Source organism: Platichthys flesus, chromosome 15 (genome assembly GCF_949316205.1).
Source record: "Platichthys flesus chromosome 15, fPlaFle2.1, whole genome shotgun sequence".
Classification (NCBI taxonomy): Eukaryota; Metazoa; Chordata; class Actinopteri; order Pleuronectiformes; family Pleuronectidae; genus Platichthys; species Platichthys flesus.
In genome coordinates, this window is record NC_084959.1 from 2,365,281 (window position 1) to 2,390,647 (window position 25,367).

General features: G+C 44.8%; 1 protein-coding gene across 2 annotated transcripts in view; it reads right to left on the reverse strand.

Annotated features, from left to right (window-relative positions):
- The window catches only part of klf8 (Kruppel like factor 8), a 52,284-nt gene that overhangs the window by 5,350 nt on the left and 21,567 nt on the right, over positions 1-25,367 (reverse strand). Inside the window, exons 2-4 of one of the 2 annotated variants that reach the window (XM_062405797.1) lie at positions 19,921-20,298; positions 2,279-2,548; positions 1,949-2,183 (exon numbers count right to left, since the gene is read on the reverse strand). In XM_062405797.1, the coding sequence (XP_062261781.1) occupies positions 1,949-2,183; positions 2,279-2,548; positions 19,921-20,298 (883 nt within the window). Of the gene's footprint in view, positions 1-1,948; positions 2,184-2,278; positions 2,552-19,920; positions 20,299-25,367 lie in introns of both variants that reach the window. The other variant, XM_062405795.1, reaches the window with a different exon arrangement.

The window sequence follows — 25,367 nt, forward strand, 5'->3', positions numbered from 1 at the left end:
ACTCAGGGAGGTGGACACACACAAACCTCTGTTGATTCTCTACCTGGTGATGTTATGATGTAACATTAAAGACATGAATGAATCAATCTGAAGATATGAAGATAGAGTTCATATCTTCAGATTAACTTTAAATCGATCAAAGGAAACGATGAAACATGAGCTACTGAGTTAATGAATTGAGTTTTCTCTCTCAATCTGCTCTCTCTCTCTCTCCCTCCTTCTCTCCCTCTCTCCCTCCCTCTCTCCCTCTCTCCCTCTCTCCCTCTCTCCCTCTCTCTCCAGGAATGTGGCAGCCATTCGGTTCAAAGTCCAGCCAGCCTGAAGAGAGGGAGCTGGGGCGGGGCGGTTGGAAGGGTGACGCGAGGAATTTTGGGTGGAGTATCCGTGTGTGTGTGTGTGTGTGTGTGTGTGTGTGTGTGTGTGTGTGTGTGTGCATGGGGAGGGTCACAAACTAAAAGAAGTGTTCTTTGTCTCTGGAGACAATTAAGCCATCCCCATCCCCCCCACCCCTCAGCCATTGCCTCCTTCCTCTTTCAAAGGGGATACAAGCCATCTCCTCTCCTCTCAACCCCTGCACCCTCTCCTCCTCATCCCTCCTCACCCTCCACCTCCCCCACCCGGTTTCACTCTCCTCCTCCATCTACCTTTCAACTCTTCCTCTCAAACACCTCTTTAATCTGCTGGTGGTTGAAACAATGGACATTAAACTCTGCAGACACGGCCCTGGTCGACCTTCCTGCCGACTGGAAGCAGCACAGCTAACAACATCTGCGACTTTGTGACATTTGAATGGAATGTTGTGGCCTTTTACTGGGAGCAGCCCGAGGCTCACCTGTAAAACAATGGTGCTGAGTAATCACACACGTCAGGTGGAAGGGGAAGTGCTGGGAGAGGGATTCAAAGAACATCTGGACTGTGGAATGACTCGAGATGATATATCCTCCTTCCTGAAAGAGGAAATATAATTCTCCCCAGTAAGTCGGTGAGCTGCAGGTTCTTGTGGAGGTTTCTCCCTGGTTTACATTCCTGAGTAGAGTCCCAGACCACAGAGAACCACACTGAGGGACCTCACTGCAGTTCATCACTGGTTTGTCTCAACACATGTCGGGTTTCCTCTGGGATGATTACACCTCCTCCACCTCGTTGTGTGTTGTTTCTTTAATTGATTAACGGGATATTTGACTGCTTCTTCTATTGTTCCCCTGTGTCACACACGGACAAATGTTAATCTGCTTTCAGACTGAGTCCAGAACATTTCCCTGCAAATCAGTTGCTCTTTGAACTCAGACGTGAAACTGACGAGGAGGTTCCAGAGCTTTTGGTGACTGGGATAAGTTCTGCAGCAGAGTTTAGACGTCACTCCTCCTGCTGCAAAGAAACAAGTCGGACCCGGAACAATCTCCTGCTGCTTCTTCATTAGCTGAAGAAAAACTCTGGAAATAGTCCAGATCCGATCTTCTGGACTATTACCAGAGTTCATGTGTCAGAGAACTTTTGAGTTTTAAAATAATAAGACAATATCGCACATTAGAAGTCATACAGCGATCTGTAAAACAAGCTTGTGTTTTGATTTATGAACCATCTGGACACTTTCCCCAACAAAATCATAGAGAATGCAATCAGCTGTTGACAGCGTGACGCATGAAGTGCAAAGTAGGAACATTTCTTCCGGCATGTTTCCTCGTTTCAGTGGGAATATCAGTCTCCTGGCACATGTGGGAGGAGTCCAGGGCAACAGAGAAAGACATGGAGACAGACGGCAGCACTAACCATGAACACATATCAGCCCTGTCACCGAACTGGTCTGAGAGAGACCTAGAAATGACAGTGTGAGCGAGTGAGTGTGCTACCAAGACACAAAAGTTCACACAGACTCTGCGGCTTCTGGAAATGTGACTGTGCAGCGGTTACATGTGAAGAACAGCCGTGTTTTCTTGGGGCCACTCACCGGATCCTTCTGAGCGCCCGTCGCTGCCTATGAGCGGGACGGTGATGGCCGCGGTGGCGACTCCGTCAGTGGGCATGGTGGTGTAGACCACGGGCAGCGACTGCACCACCACGGGGATGGTCTGCAGCTGGCCCACCTTGCCGGGCATGCTCACCGAGGGGATGGTGTGGATGACGTGCAGGATCTGCTGGCCCCCGGCGCCCTGCGTGGCCAGGATGGAGCCCGGGGACAGGACCTGGAGGGGGGGGGAACAACGAGGGGAGGCCTGTGATTGGTTGATCCAACAACAGCTTCACGACAGTGGAGGAGAAGGGACTTTGTTGTCCTTACCATGGAGCCTATCGACTGCACCCCCGAGGGGAGCGACGTGGCGGCCATGCTGTGGTGAGTCATGACGCAGCTGGGCGCGGGGTTGACCGTGGTGCCCGTGGTGGAGGCGGGCAGCGAGGAGGGGCGGGGCTTGTTGAGGGACAGGTCCACGGGTTCGGTCTGGTCCTCGGCGGGGCGCGGCTCGGGCGAGGACGGCTCCGTCTTGCAGACCGGCGACTCGGTCTTCACCTTCAGGTCGGTCGGCTGCGGGGAGTCCACGAATGCATCTGCCTGCTGGGAGGGACGAGAGGAAATTTAGATATGAAACAAATCTTCATCACAGATTAAGACCAAAGAACAATGAAATACGTTTATGTGTCAAAATCAAACAAACATCTTGTCAGAGGAAACCAGCTCAACACTTTACATGTTATATATTTTAATTGAGGTTAATTGGCAAATATTTTCAAGCAGATGTTTCTATGGTGATTTCATACTTTATATATTTATAGTTTTATATAATTTGCACCAGACTCTTTCACACCACGACCTCGTTTTTCTCCTCTCGCCTCCTCAGAGGAACGAGGAGCCGCATTCACCACCACAGCCGGCGAGAAGCTCGGCTGCCATGTAGCTCCAATGTGCCGCGGGAACAATGGCCGCTGTGTGGGACATTGGAGGGGGGGGGGGGGGCAGATAGAGGAGCGCTGAACGGGCATAGAGAGAGACTGGTACAGATGGAAAGAGAGAGAGAGAGACAGGATGAGTGGAGTGAGAGAGGGAGCAGCAGTGCAGGAGTTGGCCCTCGGCCAGGCGAGCTGAGCCCGGCTGTGGGCGAGGAGGCGAGGAGGCGAGGAGGCGAGGGTGGAGACGACGCTACGCCCTTTTATCAGGTCGCACGGCTCAGATGGCGGCGGTGGACGTAAACACGGTGAACACCCGACTGCAGTCAGCCGGCGTTACACGAGCACATCACCACCGTGAGAGGAGCACGGCGCCGGTTCGGGGGCATCAGAGGTCGCAACACGTGAGACATCTGGTGCAAAACCATTAGTGTCTGATGAGTTAATCCAACTGTGGCCACAAGGGGGTCGGCTTGCAGGTGAGAGGATGAACAGTAACCAAAACCCCCCCTGGATTGTGAGCATGGTGTTTATTATTCTATATTTACCATAATAAGAATAAAGAGAGATAGAGAAATGCACCAAAGCAAATGGAAAGAAAAGGAAAGAAATAAAGACAGAACTTGGCAGAAGGTAGAAAGAAAGGAAATGAAATGAGAGGGAGAAGAAAGAAAGAAGAAGAACGAGAACGAAAGGAATCAAAAGGAAGAAGAGGAAGGGAAAGGAAAGGAAAGGAAAGGAAAGGAAAGGAAAGGAAAGGAAAGGAAAGGAAAGGAAAGGAAAGGAAGCAGGGCTGTGACGTTGGTACTGAGGAACGGCCTTAGAAAAAAAAATGAAGAAAGAAGTGTGAAAGAAGAGAGGGAGTGGGTGAGGCGGAGAGAACGAGAGAACGAGAGAACGAGACGATAGAGAAAGAGAGTGGGTGGGAAAGGCCCAGGGTTGCCATGGAAACTGGGAGCTATCAGCTGACTCCATGTTTTCCACTGGTTCCCCCCCCCCACCCACCACCAACTCCCTGCCCCTCCCAGTCCCCTCGTCTTTCCATCCCCTTCTCCCCCACCCTCTCCTCCCCCCCTTCCTCTCAGGTGAAAGAATATGGAGTGATCATGACGCTCTCTCTCGACCACACCCCTTTCACCTTTCTCTCCCCCCCCACCTCTCCCTCCAGCATCACTCGCTCTTTACAGTCGACCACACCTTTGTTCCTTTCCACCCACTCCCTCCCTCTCCGCTCTACTTCTGTCAGACAAGGAGACTGAAATGTAGAATAATAGAAAAAGAGAAGAAGCTCCAGCTCTGATCGGAGAGACGGAGCGAGAGAGGAGGAACGAAAAGAGAGAAAGTTCCTGATTGGAGCTCAGACTGATGAGATGAAGGAGGACGATGTGTGAGCAGCTCATTAGAACACGGCTCCAGACTCTTCATGCTGAATCACAGATGCTAATTCGGTGCCGAGACGCGAGGACACATCCGCCTCCGAATCAGGAGCAGCATTATTCTGAAGTTTGTTAGAGGAAGTGAAGATAGGGGAGAAAGTTAAGTTTGACACGAGTCGAGTTCTGGTTCGAATGAAGAATCGACTTCAGGTCGTCCTCTGACCTCAGAGTCTGAAGCGTCACGTGATGGTTCCATAGCTTCATCTGATCTGGTTTGTTCTGGTTTCACGTTGTAGTTAGTTCTGTCCTGTCGCCATCACCTACGTGGGCGGAGTCGGCCTATACTGGACTCTGATTGGTTTGTAGACGTGGGCGTGTCGTGTCCAGCATCAGCACCTCCAGTACTCCACACTACTTTCTTCTTCTACTGTTTAAAAGCAGTTTTTCGTAATTGCACCTTATCATCATTAGTGTAATTTCTACACTTATGAAACCACATTCAAAATCTGCTGAATCTTGATTTTTATTTGTCATCAAGATCCATAAAATAATTTCTGGGAAATTGGGTGAAAATGTCGAGACACACCCCAAGAAAACGATTTAAGAAAACAGATCCGCCCCCAAGTTTTTACGAGATCTCTCATGTTCCATCCTGCCGACAGATTACATGCAAATCTGTTCGGTAGTTTTTTGTGTCATCTTGCTGACACAGAAACAAAGAGTGGTGAAAACAGGAGCTCCGGGGCAGAGGTGCAAACCAACAGGCCCTTTAATCCTGCGTCCACTGTTCTTTTAAAGATCCAGTTTGGACGTATAATTAAAAGGTGAAGCCGCCGGGTGTGAACAACAGAGTGATGATGAGGTGTGTCTCCACTGTTTGTCTCTGGAAGACGTCTCAGAGCAGAGACTCGTTCACTCGGGCGTCACCTTCATCATCTTCGCCGATCAGCAGTAAGGGAGGGGCCCCGGGAGTCACGTGCACGAACGAGCACGTGCACGAACATGAACGCACGCCGGAGGAAGAGAAAACCGGAGGAGGAAGCTGGCACCGAGAAAATGTGACTTCACCCTCGGCTCATTACTCAGAGAGAGTTTTCCAGAGAAAGAAGGTTGTTGGCTCCAACGTTAAGATACTTTATTGTCATTAAACGGTCGCACACGATGACAACACAACATTTACACGTCCGTCAAACTTTCCATTCAAAGTGACAAGACGTGATTTATTAAAATAATATATATATAATCCATCTGATTTGCTCTACATTGGTTGAGGTCATAACGCATTTCTCTGAACCAAACAAACAATCAATTGATTACTGGAGAAAATAATGAGCAGATTAATCCATAATGAAAAGTTCACCCACATCTCAACAATAACTATCTATTTATACTATATTTTCAAGATTCAAGTACAATTCAAATACAAATTACTGACATACTTTTACTAAAGTACCTTTTTTAAATGCAGCACTTTTATAACAGTATTTCTACACTGTTGTATTTGTACTTTTACTTTAGTAAAAGATCTAAATACTTCCTCCACCACTGCCAATTTAATTTCTAGGAATCTATAGAGTTCAATTTAGTCGTTTGAGGAAATGAACTGATTTGTGTCACTCGTATTTAATCACATAGAAATGTGTTGTTATCTGTGTCAGAGTCGAGCTGTGAGTGTTTTCTGACTCCAGTCTCCAGCTGTATATTTATTTATCCACTCCTCTTCCTCTGCCCCCCCGAGCTCCAGTCACGTCTCTGTGAATCAGACGATGGCACGAGGCCATAAAATAACCGTCTCTGGAACAATCACAACAATCTGCCAAGACTCCATTCACCTTAAAACAATAAAACCTGCCTGGTGACCGCAGCACAATGAAGAGTGAAACCCTCCCTGATCCCAGACCTGCTGCCGGAGCACGCCGCCCGGCTCCATCATTAAATGGGTCACCCAGTCTTCGCCTCGCAATTAATTCATGTGATCTCCAAGTTGAATGGAAGCAGGAAGCAGCTGTGAGCGCGGCGTCAAGAAGAGGAGGAAGATGTGGAGACATCCAGAGGTAGAAACACGCCTCGGCCACGGTGAGATCATGTGACCACATACGTGTGATTACACCATCATGTGTAGAACATGTCACTGAAGCCAGTGAAGCTGCTTTGTCCTGTTTCTCTTATTTCATCCCAAATGAGCCACAAACAAAACCCCAAAGTGAAGCCAAATCATCTGGATCGCCCCCCGGTGGCTGGCTGCAGTATCTACAGGTCATAAACCCGCCTCCTCCATGTTAGTGAATGGGATCAACTCAAAGGTGGTTCCTCTCATCAAACTGATGTGTGTGCATCAGGATTCTCAAACGTTTGGTTTTAAAACGAGTTCCACTCAAAGATCCCAGAAGTCAAACTTCTATAATAACTATTTATGTATTAGTTATGAGTGAAGGCGTGTCGTGAATATGTCGGCAGCCGAGCAGACAAACCAGACACACACACATAAATCACCGATGACAGGTTACATGAAAGGTTTGGCGGACGACGACTGCTCCAGTTCCAAAGTCTCTTTAAGAAATTAAAGTTTATCAGATTAGTTTCAGATTCTATTGAAAGTCGTGATCTCATTTTTAATCCTGATGTTGATTCGGTTTCTCTTTTATTCTTACAAACTTCAGTTATTGATTTTTTTATCACTTCTTTTACAGTCTGATGATTTTATGAAATCATTGTTTAATAGATATCAGAGAATAAAGATTAATATTACAAATAGAAAAAAAAATCCAGAGTTTCTTACATATAGCTACAGATAACATGCGGTAAGGTGAGGTAAGTTTTATCTGTTAGCTGGGACTTACCCACAAGCCCTTGGTGTCATAGATGAATTATTCCATTACCAGAGAGGGAACCAAGTTCAAACCTCAAGATTCTCTCGGCCACTACCAACATCTCTACCTCTGCCCGTCTCTTTAACTCTATTCTTCCAAAACATGACACAGCGATCAGGATCGTGATCCCTTACAGGTTCTTCAGGTCGCGAGGGAAAACAAAACGTTGGAAATGCAAACAGGTCCTGAGCTAAACCGACGAGTCTCTTCCAGGTGTTTGGAGGAATCGGAGCCAAGTTACTGCCCAAACTGAGTCAGGTCACAATGCCCTGAAATCACAGAGAGGGAGAAGCTCCTTCCACCTGACGGGCTCAGGCTCTGCTGCTGATCCGTCTACAGGATGAAATCCATAGGTCTGGAGGTCACACACACACACACACACACACACACACACACACACACACACACACACACACACACACACACACACACACACACACACACACACACACACACACACACACACACACACACACACACACACACACACACACACACACACACACACACACACACACACACACACACACACACACACACACACACACACACACACACACACACACACACACACACACACACACACACACACAGGGGAGGATGGACAACGAGGGAGGTAAAGGGAGGAGGAGAAGGAGAAAATGATGACGGGATGGAGGAGAGAGATAAAGACTGAGGCATTGATTTGATGGGAATGTGTGTGTGTGAGTGTGTTAAATGTGAATTTGTATGTGTTGTGTGAGCATGTGTGACTGTGGGTGTGTCTGTGAGTGTGTGTGTGTGTGTGTGTGTATTTGTGCACTGGAGGACAGAGAGGAAAAACAACAGCTGGGGGAGATATTAACCACGAAGCACGCAGCCCCGCCTATCACACACACACACACACTCACACACACACTCACACACACACACACACACACACAGTCACAGACACACACACTCCACCTCTTACAGCCTGACCCGCCCAGAGAAGCACCAACTTGCCCCCGCCCTGCGTTAAACGGTAAGTCTACTCCACTCGCTCGGCCCACCTGTTAGCTGGCTGATCCCAGAGCAGTGTGAACATCCACGTCTCCCTCGGCCCCCGGTCACCTAAGGGGAGTCACCGGTGTGGATTTCCTGGGTGCTAAGTAACTTGCTTGTCCCGAGCACCCACACAGGACGAGCAGAGTCCACAACCCTAAAGCAGAATCTGCTGGAGTAACCGACATCAGCCTGACATCAGTGACACAGCTGGGTCTGGATCTTCTCACTTACATTTAAAGGAATAATTAATCCTTTATCCATATTTACATCTTCCTTTCCTACATTTTTCTCATTTGAGTCTCCGCACATTTTCACAACTGCTCATCCAAACAAACAAAAAACCCTGTTTCTCTTCAACATGTGTCGGTTTCATCTGTTTTCTTCATGTTATGAACAAACCCATTTTAACAAAGCTTTGGACAAACAGACAATCTGGAGGAATGAGCTCGACAGGAGGCGGATTGTTTTCAATTCCCAAGAAGAACTGGTCTGGGCTGTGTGTTTAAGCAGAATTATGATGATGAATACAAATCCAGTTTTCAATCAAACTTCTCTCTCCCTGCTCAGGAACGTGCAGAGTATCAGCTCACCACATCTAGAAATTCCTGTAGAGCATCTCTTCCAAACCTGTTTCCACGTTATCCAACTGATCCAACGGCACAATCAGTTTTACCCGAGAATAAAACATCTCTGCTGACAAAACAAAAATAACCAGAATCTAAAGGAACAGACATTTTAAAAAGGGTTAAAAGGAAAACATCCCTCGTGCTGCAGGGAGGGGAAACATGAAACTGTCCGTTGACCCTTCGTGTTTTTCCCCAAATCATCACTTTTACCAAATGGAAAAACCACAGATACTCTGGCTCAGCCGTCCTGGCAGCGGAAACCTTCAACAGCCAGAGAAGCTCGGCACAGACACCGGCCGGCGCCCAGTGACACCTCGGCTGCCCGACTCGGGAAACAGTCTATTTGTGTTGGAGCGAGGTGGATTCATTTCACCAGGAGCGGAACGTGTTTTACTAACGTCGTTATTTTAGAAATGAAGAGACGGGCGACGCTCAAGGTGAAGTGAGGATGAAAGTGAAAACTGTGCACAACAGTAAACGTCCAATGAAGCTCGTTAATACTCAAACTTTGTATTTGAAGTTAAATGTCAGTTTCAGACCCGATAACAAGACATTTTAATGAATATATAAAAAATATCTAAGTAGGATTTTAAATGTTCTGCTGAAAACTAGCAGAACAATCGAGGAAAAATTATTTTCTGTAATGGTTTTATTTATAAAGCTCTTCACAAGTCGATCAGTGATCAGTCAGTGATTGTAACTGTTAGTTGACTTAACCATAGTATTTTATTGAATCGTCAAAAATGATTGTTTATGACCTTTACCTTGTATTACTGTATATATATATATATATTTATGCATATTTATTTCATTCTTATTTTTTTTTTTTTTCTTTCAATGTATTAACTCTTCATTTTACCCTCGGCACCATTGTAAATGAGGGTCTTATTCCTCATGTGTTTTCAGAGGTTAAATAAATAATCAATCAATTATTCAAAGCCACATTCACATTCACACACTCACACTTTCAACATCTGCTTTTTATTTCCCATATTTCCTTTTTGCCTTTGATTCCTGTATGTTTCTACGTTTGTTCTGTTTTATAGTCTGGTTCCTGTGTTTGCTTTCTGTGTGTTACCGTCTCTGCTTCTATTAATATATATAAATACTCATTTTTTTCTCACCCAACAGGTGATTTTTCTTCATCTTAAAGTGTAAACTTCTACATATCTTGTGTGTTTCTTCAGCTTCTCTGGGATCAACGCATCCTGAGCACAAGAAGACTTCAGTTATCAGATATAAGAAATCAGATATAAAACATTAAATTACGGATTAATTCACAGAGTGTCACCATTGTTTACGTTGTGTAAATCCTCCGGTGGAAAAAGCATCAGGAAAAAGAGAGATCCATATGTTTGGTTGGATTTGTGTTTTCTTTTTATTTATCGTTATTTACTAAAAGGTTAACGGTTAAAATGTAAAATATCAAACTTTGTTTACATTTCTTTGTAATGAAGGTTTGATAAGGACATTTTAAGAGGTTTTTATATATATATATATATATATATCTCTATATATATATATATCGTATCTGAAAAGTTTTAAACCCAAACATCAATTTCAGCCCTAAAAATTAAAAGCACCAGACTTGCTCTAATGCAAACGTCTCAAAAGTTGATCTATCATCAATATGAAACATCAGCAGATTTAATAGACTGGAGATAACTCAGATCAGCACACACTAACACACACACGGAGACACACACTGTGACACACACACAGCTGCTCTTCTCCACTTCCTGAACGCTTCACGCTGCAGGAAGTGGAACTGCCAACGATGACATCATCATCCTGCACCAGCAGAGGAAACTGCACCCCCGTCCAATATCTGCAATATACTCGTCTTTTTTCCTCACATCATCCCCCTCTCTCTTTCTCCCTGTAACCCAAAAATTGTGAATGTGCCGTCCTCTGAATGGACCGAACACACACAAACACACACTCACACAAGCACACACACATGCACGTAAACACACACACACACACAATAGGGAACACTAGTGCTCGCAAAGCCCTCCTGGCAAAAGCACAGTAAATAGGCCCCTAACCTCTTATGTCCCATGCTCCTTCTCAAACACACACGCACACACACACAGACACACATGCACACATACATAGGGACACACAGGGAGTAAAAGAGTTGTGTGTGTACATTTGTGTATGTGTGTGTATGTGTTGTGGACGGTCTTTGTGCATGACTGCTCCTGTTTGCCGGAGGACAACTGACTTGTTTATGTGCATACATCAGTGACACACACACACACACATACACACACACAAGTACACATATGCACAGAGGACCTCATTGTGTGTTTGTGTTTCTATTTGTGTGCATGTGTGTGTCTGTGAGGGAGAGAGCTAGAGAGAGAGAGAGAGAGACATTTCAGGGCTATTCACTGCACTGTGCTGGCAGGTATTCAGAGTGTGTGTATGTGTGTGTGTGTAAGTGTGTGTATGTGTATGTGTGTATGTGTGTGTGCGTGTTCGCCTTTGGCTCAAGTGGTGAATTAGAAGAGGGAGAGATAGAGTGAGAAGGGGGCAGGGAGGGTGAGAGAGAGGTAGAGTAACAGAGAGAGAGAGAGAGTGAGGGGAGGGAGGCTTGGAAAGGTGGAGGAGGAAGAGGAGAAGGAGGAGGAAGGGGTGTGACTGTGTGTATATATGGGGGGGGGTCAGTCTTTTCGGCAACTCCCGCCAGAGCTGCGGTTGCCATGGCGACGGGGCGAGCGGAAGCAGAGCCTCCCTCGACATATCCTATTAGGGCGAGAGAGAGAGAGAGAGAGAGAGAGAGAGAGAGAGAGAGAGAGCGAGAGAGAGAGAGAGAGAGAGAGAGAGAGAGAGTCAGCGGGGAAAGAAAGAGAAGAGAGAGGAGAGAGAGACATGGGAGAGGAGGAAGAGGAGAAGCTGGAAAAGAAGAGCGGCGGGAAAGAGAGATGACATGTGTGTGTGTGTGTGTGTGTGTGTGTGTGTGTGTGTGTGTGTGTGTGTGTATGTGTGTGTGTCGTGGGAAAAACAAGAGAAAGTTTTAACTTTTGCTTGAGAGCCGTAACGAGGCGGCCGAACGACCTTTGACCTCCTTCTGACACCGAGGAGAAACTTTGAACCAGTCTTTTCATCCTCCCCTCTTTCTTCTCCTCCCTCTTAATCGTTCTTTTATCACTTCAACACAAGTTTTTAAAACTCGGGTCAACACAACTATCAGAAGGCGTTTGACTGCGTTCACACTGTCTCAGGTTCGAGCGTCTGTCCATGTCCCCGTGAGACATGTGAGACATGTGAGACATGTGAGACATGTGAGACATGTGAGACATGAGACAAACTTTCTACTTAACATTCTCCAGCATTTCCTCTGCAGCTCTATTCAGTCTGTCCACAGGGAGTTAGCTCCCGTGCAGGAGTTGTGATTGTGGGTCAACAGTGTAGTTTGCCGTTTGGATACGAACATGAAATCAAAGAAAAACCTGCAGATAATAATTCTAACCGCCGCAAACAAGGTTATGATTTCACCTGTTTACTTGTTGTTCAGCAGGATTATGAAGATTCTCATGGACGGATCACGATGAAACTCGGTGTGAGGATGAGGGACGGGTCGGTTAAGAACCTGTTACATCCGGTTCGGGGGGGCTGATCCAGGAAGTATGTTTCTCCTCCTTTTACTTGATTTCTCAGAGAATAATGTGTAAAATGTCATATTATATTGAGGCGGTTGATATTGAAGAGAGATTTAAAAATGTAACTACCATCGATGTGTAGCTGAGAATGTGGCCTCAGCCATGAGGCTATTTTAAAAAGTCAAAAATGAAAAATGTCTCTGGTTCCAGCTTCTTCAAAGTTTATCAGATATTATAAGGTTTAAGATGTGAAGATGGGACAAGATACAGTTTTTGAGAAACCTTACACAAGAACAATTATATGTAGATTAAATATGATTTGTTTTCAGTCTTTGGACGAGACAAAGCTAAAAGTGATAATAAAGAATTAAAGTTGAGACAAGACGTGTAACATGTGACATGTGACATGTGAACACGGGAGGGATCAGCTTCCTGGAGACTTTATCTTTGGACAGGAAACTCCACTCCCCTCTGAGCTACAGAGGTGTGGTCAGCACACACACACACACACACACAAACACCCACCCTCTGCTTAATGATGCCTTACGCAACACTACTCCACCCAGCCCCCACCCTCCACTAACCCAAACCACACCATGCTACAAACACCAATGCGAACACACACACACACAGACACACACATGAGGCCCCACCACTCCCCTCCCCCAGGCCTCGGCCCTCTCAGCCTCATGTGAACATACTAACGGAACACTGCCTTTTTTTTTTCTCCTGTGAAACAAGAGATGTTTTCAAAATATGTGAAATTATATTTTCTGACAGCAGGTGAACAGTCGCTTCCTTCTCATCCTGTGTCACTTTCGCTCCACGTTACACTTTCTGAGTCCTTCAGTGTTTTTAGTATCAAGCAAATAAAGAATCAGATGAAACGATAATGACTGGAAACATAAACCTCCAAAGAAATGCATCAATATTTAGATGATCTCCAATTGCAATCTTCAAATCCTTGTTTTTTTTTCATATTTAGAAATGGTAATTTCACAATTCAAAAGTCACCTGCTACTGTTATTTGTGAAAGAGCCACAACATAACAGCTACTTTACTCATTGGTGTCATTTGAGTGAATGGGAGTATGTTAATTATCAATAAAAGAGGACCCAGTATTGAGCCTTGGGGAACTCCACAGTAAATAGGCCGTTAGTGTGAGCGCCAAGTTGTTTTTGTCATGGAACCAGAGACAAACTGGGAATGGAGTCCAAGTCTTGACTGACCAGTGTCATGTCTGGACCGGTATGACGAAATTTTGTGTGAGTTTTCTCGACAATAGAAATGTCTAAGATGTGGTCTGCACACAAAAAAGACACAACAGGGGAGCATCCGCTGAGCAGAGCAAACCTGAACTGATCTGTAAAATCACATGTTCCACCTTGTCCAGACAAACATTTAAGTGCGGAGCAGCACTACCGGCCTGATGAAATCTTAATGATTCACATTATAACAGATATCATATGACAGATCAGAATAATAAACTCATTAATCAAAAGGTGCTGGTGTCGCTGTTTATTCTCCTGAAGATAAACAAGTCCAAACAGTCACGTGTTCAAATGTATCTCATGGAGGAAGTATTTTTTATTTTCATTTTATTAGTTCATCCATCTCTTCACAGGTGTCAGACTTATTGTTTCACTGTCATAAACGATTATTCAATTACTATTGAATTATTTCTCTGTTGACTCAGAGTTTATAAAAACCAAGAGATTTTAGACTAATCCTCAGTTAACACAAGTTTAAACTCAATTATAAACCGAGATTTAAGCTAAATCAAGTCACGATGAGACTCAGAAACAACAAAACCTCCATTGGCTCCACAGGTTAACGTTACTTTGATCTTTTTACTCTCTGCAGCTCGTTTGCTATTGGTCCAATTTGTTAGATCTCATCAATCATGGTGCCGAGGATCACACGTTTCTGAATTCTCACTGAAGGTTAAACTGACGTCACACGAAGACGTACGATTCCACATATGAAGATTAGCTGAGAATGACTCAAACATCACCTTCACCTCCACCCCCCACCCCTCAAACACACCCCCTCCCTGCCATTAGAGCCAGTTCTGCCTTTCCAACAATCTCACAAACACTGAGCTTGTGAATAACGCTCACAGGCTGAAAGATTCCTCTTCAGGTGGCGTCACACCAGCCCCTCACAGCCGTGGCCCTTCCAGTCAAGGTAACAGGATAATAAACACCTTCTGCTGTTGCCATGCCTTCGCTGTGGGTCCAGCCATCGGGCTGACGTCTTCCTCCGTTTCTCTACAATTACTAAAAAGGGGCCACATCACTCGGAGTGACAGGTGCTCGGCTAACGAAACACCAACCAGCATTTGTCACGATGACGGACATTTGCTCCAAAGCCTCTCTAATGATTTCCAGAGTGCACGGCTCAGGCGGAGGAATACACCTGGATTAATCACAGAGAAAAGATGCTTTTATATTTGTATGAATACACAAGACCTTTAATTAAACCACTACTGGAATAACGAATTGCACTTTTGGATTATGCAGCGTTTCTTAAATAAAATCTGGTTTTACTCTCGGTTCATTTATTTTTGTGCCGTTTCTCTGCCTGATAGCATTGTTAGCTGTCCTGATGAAAACCAAAGGGAGCGGCAGCGAGCTTCACGGCACAGGAGGAAAACGGACAGCCGTCATAATCCTGGAGTGCAGCCCGTCGCTATCTGCACGTCCACACCCTCGCCACCTCTCCACCTTCCCCTCGTATCTCCCCTCTCTCCATCTGCGTTCTGTCATCAGGCCTCCTCGCCACCAAATCCTTTCTATTTCTCTCCCTATCTCCTCCTCCTCCTCCCTCCATCCTACAGCTTCCTCACTCCCTACCTCACCCATCCTCCACCCATCCAGCTGACAACACCCTTCCCCTCTCAGCTCAGTATGTAGGCTGGGCTAATGGTTTCTATACGGCGCCTGTGACGGTGACAGGCCTCACCGTATCATTATGGCTCACACCCTTTATTCCATACCCTCCTCAGTCTCCTATAATAACAGAGTACGTGGAGCAACTCATCGTCTTAACGCTGGCGTATGGAAATTCAGAGGAGCGGCGACGATAACCGACGACTGCAGAGAAGTTATGAATGTGTCCACCGCTTTTAAATATTTGTTCACATCAGATCCAAAGCTTTTTCGTCTGCGTCTTCGTGTGTGTGATCGTAACGGAGTTCAAACATGAAAAATTTCAAAAAACACATAAGTAAATATGATTTGCAGAATATTTTCTTATTATTTACTAATTAGAAAACCTCTGTTGACCCTTTAGATTCATCACAGGATCCAGTGTCAGGGTCTCAAACCTGAGGTTGATAACCACTGGTTAATATCATCAACATAAAGACAAATATCTAATATATACTAAGATATACATTAAACAAATTAACTGAAAGATGATAAAAATGTGCACCATAAAAATATAAAGAAAGAAAGAAGCATGAGTCTTCAATCTAATTTAACTGTGATCACAATTTACTGTATTTCTCAGCAATGAAATGAATGTGCCTACTGTAAATTGGTTTGGATAAAATCAATTTCATGTAATATAATAAAAAAGAGGTCTGTCAATCTTTGACATGTGACTAATAAAATAAACAGCCAAAGCAGATATGACGATACTAGAATAAAACACCTGGTAGAGCTTGTATGTCACCAAGGTTTAATAATCTCCTTAAAATCAATAAAGCTGCACCAAATTACACATCCTCACATATCTCACTCCTCATTTTCATTGAGTTCTATTAATTATTCTCAGGGAAATAAATAAAAACTTTCTGGATTCGTCCCTGAGCCAAATCACATTAATTGGATTTTGCCTATTTCTGCTTACAAATAAACAACTTTTATATAATTGAGCTATGATCACAAGCACCGCAGCAAACTAACCCAAACAAAGTTAAACACCAACTTTCAGAAATAATCAGCTGCAATGTAATGTTATGAAAGAATAGGATTGTTGAAGTAATCGTGTTTTTTGGCATATTCAAGATAATATTCTTGTGTAAATCGGTTCGTTTACTGTCCTCATGGTAGAATAAACAGTGAATAAACAGTGTAAGTAAACATTTGGATTTGATTATCTGCTACGATTTGTACTGACTAAATACTGAAGGTCACAAAAAACAAATATCTCTGTGGAATCAGGTGCACTCGTTCTCATGAGAACTAACAGAATCAAATCTGAGAAAATAAGAAACTACAACTCCTTCAGTTTATAGAAACTCCCTGATTCGGTATAAATCATAAAACGTTTTATGTATTTGTAGAAAGCTCTGACGGAGAGAGTTTCGATCCTGGGAGATAAAGGTCAGAGTTCAGGCGGCGTGCAGCACCGACCCCGGCAGGAGTTTGGTTTCAAGAGGAGCCTTTCTCCTCCCAATGATTCACGCAGCCTGTTGTCAGCGACCTCTGACCCCCGACCTCACCGCTATTTGTTTCCTGGAGCTCGTTCTGCTGATTCCCTCCCTCAAAGTCCATCAGGATAATAATGAACAAAAGGTCAACGCCGGCCGCTTGAAATGCAAAACCCGCAAATGTCAACACACTTCAGCGGCGCGAGAGCAGAGTGTTCTGGTCGGTGACGTTTCTACGGCGGCTCGGCGTGCAGCAGCTCTACCCGCTGCCGCTCTACCTGCTGCCGCTCGGCCCGCTGCCTCGCTCCCTGACATCCCGCTGACAGAGTGGAGTCATCATGATCTTAATATATCCTGTCATCTTTATATATCCACCGAGGCCAGGCAGAGGTCACAGGTTTGTTTTCTGCTCTGAGCTGCTTCACTCCACGTTCACACAAATCATTCACTGCTGCTGGAATCAAAACGCTGGAGTTTCAAAACTAAAACATGTTAGTTCCGTGTGTCACATGTGACCTAAGGTCCCTACTGACACGCCTGAAAAGGACTTTTCAAAACTAGGCGGGGGGGGGGGAGGGGTTCTTCCCCTGGAGCGACAGTGAGGTGGAACTGTTACTGACAGGAAACGTTAGAACGCTTTTAATTTGTAATCCACCCTCAGTCGTGACTGATAAGAACCAATCAGGGAGTGTGAGGCATCTCTGATTCTAAAAGTCTCAGTTTCTGTTTGTCCAGAGGAAAATAATAATGATAATATCCAAACTGTACTTCTGTAGCAGTAATCGAAAAAAGAAAATGACACAAAAACTAAAGAATATATTTAAAAACACCATAAAAACCAGTTAAAACCAACTCTGCTTCAAACGATGATTTTAAAACAGATAAAGTGCTGAGAAGAACTAATCTCCTCACACAAGAAGTTCCAGAGCCTCGGGCCCTTATGGCTTCAGCAGGTCAACCTGAGTTTCCACCTTTGACTTTTAGGAACGACTAACAAGTGGTGGAAGATCTTAGATCACAGTTTTAAGCAGAGAGAAGAAACGACCCATGACTTTTCAAAATAAAAGAGGTCCAGCTGCCTCGTGTATCCTGATGGGAGCCTCTGTTGTGAACGTCCTCAGAAATAAATCCACTGCTGTCCACAAGAGGCAAAACTCACAAAGAAAAGAAGAGGAGGACGAAGGGGGAGAGGACGAAGATGAAGAAGAAGAAAAAGAAGAGGACCAAGAAGAGGAAGATGAAGAAAGAGGATGAAGGAGAAGAAGAACTGTAATTGCCAACACTAGAATCTCACATGACCATTTTCCTTCCTTTCAAAGCATCTGATGTCTCTAACCTCTCTCCCCAAACTCCTCCTCTTCCTCGTCTCCTCACCCACCATTCATGGAGCAGTCCATCCCCCTCTTACTCCCACACGCCCCCCCACGTCAATTCCCCTCTTCCACTTCCTTCAATCGGCGCCTCACCCTCCGCTCTGAGCTCCGCCCACTAATCCACTCTCATTTCCATCTCACTCTGTTCCTCCTCTTCATCATTCGCCCACATCCTCTGTTCTCATTTACAGGAAACTTCTCGCGTCTGATATCGTTTTCTAAAATGAAACTGTGAGGACGAGGTGAAGAAAGACTGAAGCAACATGGCTGCTGCGTCACTGTGAGGAAATATCTGTAATCATCTGTCAACGTGTGAGAAAAACATCCTGAGATTCTGTCAGAAGGTTCTGAGTTCAGTTCAAGAGAATCAGAAATCCTTCAGAAAAATAGGATTTAACTTCACACGATAACAAAGAGAAGGTTTCAAGTCTCAATACGCAGCTTTGGATTTCTCTTTTCAATATTTCACCGCACAACCTTCTATTCAAAGTCAAATAGCCAAAGTTAATTGTGTTGTGTTTTGAAAAAGGTTCTTTTGAAGACTGTCATTGTGTTGTTTGTGTGTCTCTCCGTAGGTTCTTGAAAAAAACACATATCACATTAAACTCAGTGGAGGGAAGAGGTGAGAAACAGCTGAAGCAATTTAAATCTCAGTGATCTAATTGAAGTGTTTGTTGATCTGAACGTGGAACTCGGAGGAAAATGTCCTTTTCAAAATCAAACCGAATGTTCGGGAAGGAAAAACAGAAACTTAACTTTTCAGCAGAGCTAATATTTTGTTTTCTCTCGCTGCAAATTTCAACTGCTGCTGAGCCTCAGAACTACAAGAGAGATATTCTGCCATGTTTCCACTGAATCTACGCCTCAGTGTAAAGTTGTGATTTAACAAAGGTAAAACAATATATACCCTAAAACAGGTATAGATTCATGTCCGGCATCTGAAAAGGTGTCAGCACTTATTCCAGCTTCGTTCAAATACAAAACAGCACCGCAGGACAAATGTATCCTGATCCTTATCATTTCAATCATGCCAGTGAAATCCTTCCTCGTTAATTTAACAAGTCGTTAATTTCCGCAAAGTTTCAGCATCTGAGAACTTTCAGAAACAAATCTGTGTCTGAAACAACCATGTTATACAAGTGACGTCAAAATCAAACGACGGCAGCTTTCGTATTTTAGCCTAATGTTTATAAAACTGAAGGAAGCAGAGAGCGACTCGCTCTTGATGTAGAATCTCAAGACGATGCAGATTCTAGATATTTAAACTCAAGTGTCACGTTTGTCGTCTTGTTCTTTTGTTTGTGTTTATGATGTCACCAGAAACAAGAAGTCACGTGACCAGGAAGGTTGTAAACAAGCAAATCGTTCCATCAAATCATCTAATTAATGGGTTTTAAGCACAACAGGAACGAGGTCATTATCCTTTGTTAAGGCACAAGACAGTTTGGGTAATACATCTGTGAAATTAGACCAAATTAAAATGCTGTACTGACTCAGCATCATCTGTGAGATCAGTTGTGAAACTCGTGGCTTCCAGGTTCAGACTCGTCTTAATATTTGACAAATTGTTCCTCAGAGTTAATCACTGACTAATTTGTAAAACTTCTCCGACGCCGAGATGAGTCGTAACTTCCACAAGAGATCATGCATGATCGAACACGCCAGATCCCGGCCCCGCCTACCTGACGATCATCCACCCATCTGTCCGTCAACCCTCCGGCCTACTCCGCCCAAATCAATCAGCCAATCACCTCCCTCCATCCCTCCCTCTCCTCCTCCTCACCGTGCACTCCATCTCCTCGGGCTCCGGTTTGATCTGTACGGACGGCATGTCTGTCTCCTCCTTTTCCTTCTCCTCCTTTCCTTTCTTCCTCTTCCTCACAGACTTGGCCGCCACTTCCTCTCGCTCCTCCTCGACCACTTCCTCCTCCACCTCCTCCTTCGGCGGCCGAGGCCTTGTCACCGGCTCCTCCTTCTCCTTCACCTCCTCCTCTTCCTGGACTGCAGGTGGCGGAGGTGATGGCGATGGCGGCGGTGGCGGCTGTTGTTGTTGTTGTTGTTGTTGTTGTTGTTTCCGGGTCAGGGGGCTCGGCTTGGCCGGGCTCCTCTGCTTCTTCTGGGCGCCGCCGGCATTCTTCTTCTGCTTAGGACTCAACTGGCACTGAGGAGAAGGAGAAGAAGAAGAAGAAGAAGGTGAGAGGAGGTAGAGAAGAGGAGAAGGGAGGGGGGTTGGAGGTAAGGAAGGAGATGAGAGGAGAGGTGATAAAGGGGGTAGTTGAGGGGGGAGGGGGTGGAATTGCAGAGAGGGAAGAAGGGGGGAGGAAAGAGTGAGAGGAAGGTGTTTAAAAAAAAAGGAAAGGCCAAAACTTCCAGGCGAGGGGGGAGAGGCCGGGTGGGGGGGGGGGGGGGGTTGGTTGAAAGGATTTGAAGAAAATTAGAAGTAAAGAGGGATGGGGGGGGGGGGGAGGAAGGAAGCAGGAAAATATAAAAAAGAGAGAAGAGGAAGTGGGAGAGGAAGCGAGACAGGAAGCGACGAGTTCCGAGGTAGGAAGCGTTACCTCTCTTCTGAAGGGAAGCTACAGGAAAAACCACTCCTCTAAAAAAAATAAGAATCTGCCGAGAGGTGGTGGAGGTGTGAGAGATTTAAAGAGAGAGAGAGAGAGAGAGAAGTGAAGATAGAGAGAAGAGGCAGAGGAGGTAGAGAGACAAAGGCCTGATCCTGAGGCTGCCACTGAGGGAATGAGAGAAATAACAGAAAGAGAAAGAGAGAGAGAGCGAGAGAGAGAGAAGGGAGGAGAAGCCGTGAGCTGACCCCTCCCTCCCTTTCAGCGGCAGGCAGGCGGACACACCCTATTCTGGAAGCTGAGCGAGAGACACACACACACACATACATATAGAGCGAGAGAGAGAGGGGGAGAGGGAGTGCCGTGGAAGAGGGAGTCAACACACACACACTTCTAGTTAACACAACACACCCTCTTCTCTTCTTCTTCTTCTCTGGCTCCATTTTCTGTGCACGTCCACTTCCTCCAATCACACGTTCAAAATTTCTTTGAGATCGAACTCTGCAGGAACTTATTCACTGCGTTCGAACGTAAATCATCAACTCTGAGGGAGAATCTGTGTCGTGAGTCGACAAAACAACACAAACCAGTAGACGACTGGAACCGATATCAGAACCCGAGGATCAATACTCCAGTCGATCTTTCATTTCACCAAAGAAACTTGAGCTTTCGAACATTAAACATCGTTGAAATTCAACAATTATGGCGAAATAAATTGGAGAATTTGGCAAATTATGGTTTGAATGAAAAGGAACATTTAAGAATCTGTTAGTCGACAGATTTAGAATCAAACGTGTTAAAGTTCAATGGACAACATCAGTTTAACTTTTTGCTTTAAATATATCTGATCTATAAAAGTTTTAAAGATATCGATAATAACACAAGAGCTGTTTTGGTCCTTATTAGATTCCTTATCAATAAATACATTGAATTAGATCAATACATATCAATAACAGCACAGTTTAATAACATATAAAAGAAAAAGGAAGATGTTGAGTTAAGCTATTTCTGGTTTTGGCTGCAAATAAAAATGTCCAAATGACAGAAAACGGAAAAGTTCTGACACTCCGGAGTGAACTTGATTTCTTAGAAACAATATTAGTGAATACAATTTGTGTAATCTCGATTTTCATGTTGTAGTTTCTGCCCGACAGTATTTCCTTCAGTTTAAACCAGGAGGAAGTGTCTCTTGATTGACAGGTCTATAAACTTTGACTGTTCCTGTATTAAAAGATATTGACTCATGTTTATCTTCATCTACAGTTTAATTCACTTCTCACGAAGTTATAAAACAAACTACAACTTCCCCTTCATCCTCTTTGTTGTATTTTATTTCCCTGCTGAGCTCAGATGATGATAAAGTCGACGTTTCAGATTAATTGTAGTTTGTTGTTTTACCACAGAAATACCTTTATTGGATTCATGCCTCTACTCAAGTTAAATACCAGTGAAACACGATTAAACATAAAGGTTCATCATCATCGTCATCTCACAATGAAACTGATTCTCAGATACACAAAACCACTTCTCCACATCCTGTCTGCACCATCGACCCACCGCACAGCCCCACTGCTCTATGGGAAATGTAGAGCAGCTTGTTCTATGAGTGATAACTGTGTGTGTGCCTCTGTTAAATTAATCTGGACTAAATATAAGAGAGATTCCAGTGAACTCACAACTGTGACGTAGTTTAAATCAAGCAACGTGTTTCCAAGTAAAAGTAAGAGCGGGCGGTGAACATACAGATAATGTTCATTATAATAATAATATAAGGGTTTTTATACATTTTATGTGATTTATGAACAAGCTCCACGATTTAATATCCAGAATTTACAAAACCATCCACCACAAGTTTTAACTTATGAGCAAGTTTCTTCTTCTTTAAAATGCTGTCAGATTTAAGAAATTCATCTGACCAACCAAAACCCAGGGATCGATACTCGTCTTGATACAAAAGTTTGAACAAGTTAAAGTGTCCGTTTCTCATTTAACAAAATCCAAAAATGTATTAATAAATAATACTGGGCTGGATTTGGTCTTTATCTTAATCAATAAACACATTAAACAGAATTAGATTAGCACAGCCGGAGAGACACTGAAGTTTAGAAAAAAACTTTTTATAATATTATATTGAGTAATAAAGAGTTTCAGACTCAATACATTCACAACAAGTTTCTCTTCTTTAACATTATTATTATTTGTTAATGTACATGTTATTATTTATTTATTTTTTCTTTATCTGATCAAGTTTCAAAGCAAAAACACTTTACAAGCTGTTCTTTTTAACCAGTGTTTTAAAGAGTATGAGTTTAAGAGGCTAAAAAACCTTTTGAGTCTTCGTCGGATTTTCTTTATCGAGAATTCATCGCTGAGAAAAATAAAATCCTGTTTGATCCATAAAAACCATTGTGTGAACTTTTCCTCCAGTGACACTAACGAGTATTTTTCTTGACTGTGTTTTGTTCTGACTCTCGACATGTGACCTGGCTCCAGTGGATTCCACAGCGAGGTGGGGCCTCAGCCAATCAGCCAGGGTGTGGCTGCAGGCAACCCCCCCCCCCCCCCCATCCCTCCACCCACACACACACACACACACACACACAGGGGACACACACATGCAGGACTCTCAGGCCCATTGTGCGAGGACAGAGCCCCCTCTGTGCGTCTAAACAAAGGTGACGGCAGCTTGATGCCACACCTCCCCCCCCCCCCCCCCCAGAACTGGGAACCAACAAATCAAACCAACACACTCTCAGTGGTTCTAGATCTTCTTAATGTGCGAGAGGCCCGACTGATCACGTGACATGTTTAGTGACGGTTGAATATAAAAGCAGAAAATGTCCAGAGACGTGAAACACTGAGGGAAACATGTGATTCATCTGACCTGAGGCAATCACACAGCGAGAGCCGGGCATAACCCAGAATGCACTGCGGCACCAGCATAGGTTACACCCTGAGGTCTGATCCATACCAATACATATAGAAATGGATTAAAACACATTTTTACACAGTTTATACCTCATGTTCCGCCTACTGCTGCTCCACAGGCTCCGCCCCTGTTGCTCTACAGGCCCCGCCCCTCACCTCTACCTTCCAACAAAAATACTTTAACTAGTTGTAAGCGATGCACAGGTTGTGGTTGTATAGAGTTACGGACATGACGATAAATGTGGAGGAAACAGGAAATTCCCAAAAATGTTCATGTAGTTGCTTCACTGATTCTGTTATCCCTTCTTCTCCTCTGTGATTGGTCGGTTCTCACCTGAATCTGTCTATTCAGTTCTGTGGAGGCCGCGTGGAATTAAAAATGGCCGATGTCTGGTCGCAGGATGGAAACGGACCTCGCGGAGCCACACCACATTCCTCCTCTCACAACGTTGACGTCCAGTTTGTGGAGGAGTAAATCAGATTTGTTCCCTCTCGGCCAGACGCGACTGAAGCCGGCGTACTGTTTACATTTTTAGGTTCGTGTCAGACGAGCCGGAGGAGGGAGGATTTGTTATTGTCTGTTAGAAAGAGCCGAGGGCGGCAGCCGGTGCAGCTGAAGGGCAGAACTCCACCAGCGGCTCAGAGTCAGAGAGGGAAACGTGATAAAGTCCTTTTACTCTGAAAACTCACGATCCTACGTCTAGAAAATGAACTGTTATAAGAAGTCAGATGAAGAAATCGAGAACCGTTTAACTCCTGCAGGAACAGGCTGATTCCTAAAGGCCCGAAACTGTCTAATGCCTGGGCTGAGCAGGAGTCTGTGGAGAAGCGTTTCGCTCTGGAGGTTTTACAAAGACCTTGATCGAACAGGATTTGCACCAAACTCTTGTGTGTTTGTTTTAACCTAATCTGGAGCTGCAGCCGGGTGGAGCTGCAGCCGGGTGGAGCTCAGCGCTTGCAGGACAGTGCGGACGGCTCCGTGCAGACGAGCAGTAAATCAGGGGGGGGGGGGGGGGAGTGGAATCCGAAGTTGTCTGGCCTCTTCTGGAGTCTTGCTCCAGCTTAGAGACCACACCCTCGGTCCGCCAAGGAGAACAGAACCGAGCAAACACTGAGAATCTGGTTGCAAATCCCACTTGATCCACATCTGCCGGCAGGGAGTACAGTGACGGGGTCAGGAGTTGTGTGTGTGTGTGTGTGTGTTTGCCAGTGTGTGTAGTAAGTGTGTGAAGTGTGTGTGTAGACCAGCACTAACGAGTAGTGATAGCGAGACACTGCATGACTATGTATATGCGCATGTTGTGTGTGTAAACCAGAAGTGACAAGACTGTGTGTGTGTGTCTGTGTGTGTGTCTCCCCCCCTCGTAGAGGAGGGGTCCCACTGTGGAGTTCCAGGAATAAAAGAGGGTGGGGTGGGTGTGACCCTGTCAGCCTCTGATCCCACCACAGGAAGTCGGAGAGGGGGTAGAGAGGGACGAGCTGCAGGGAAGATACTGACGGAACTTTCTCAATGAACCGTGTCGAGGAAAGAGACGCACAAAAAGTGTTTACGCAAAATCTAAAACTCTGCAAGCAACAAAACTCACAACGTACCAAAATCCGTGTTGAATCCCCCGGTTTTGTTTTCCTGTATGTCTGTGAAGCCGCTTTCTGACGTGACCTTTTGCTTTTCACACATGCACGACCCAGCTGGAGGTTTCCTGCACCGACCGATCACAACAGCATCAAATGGAAGTGA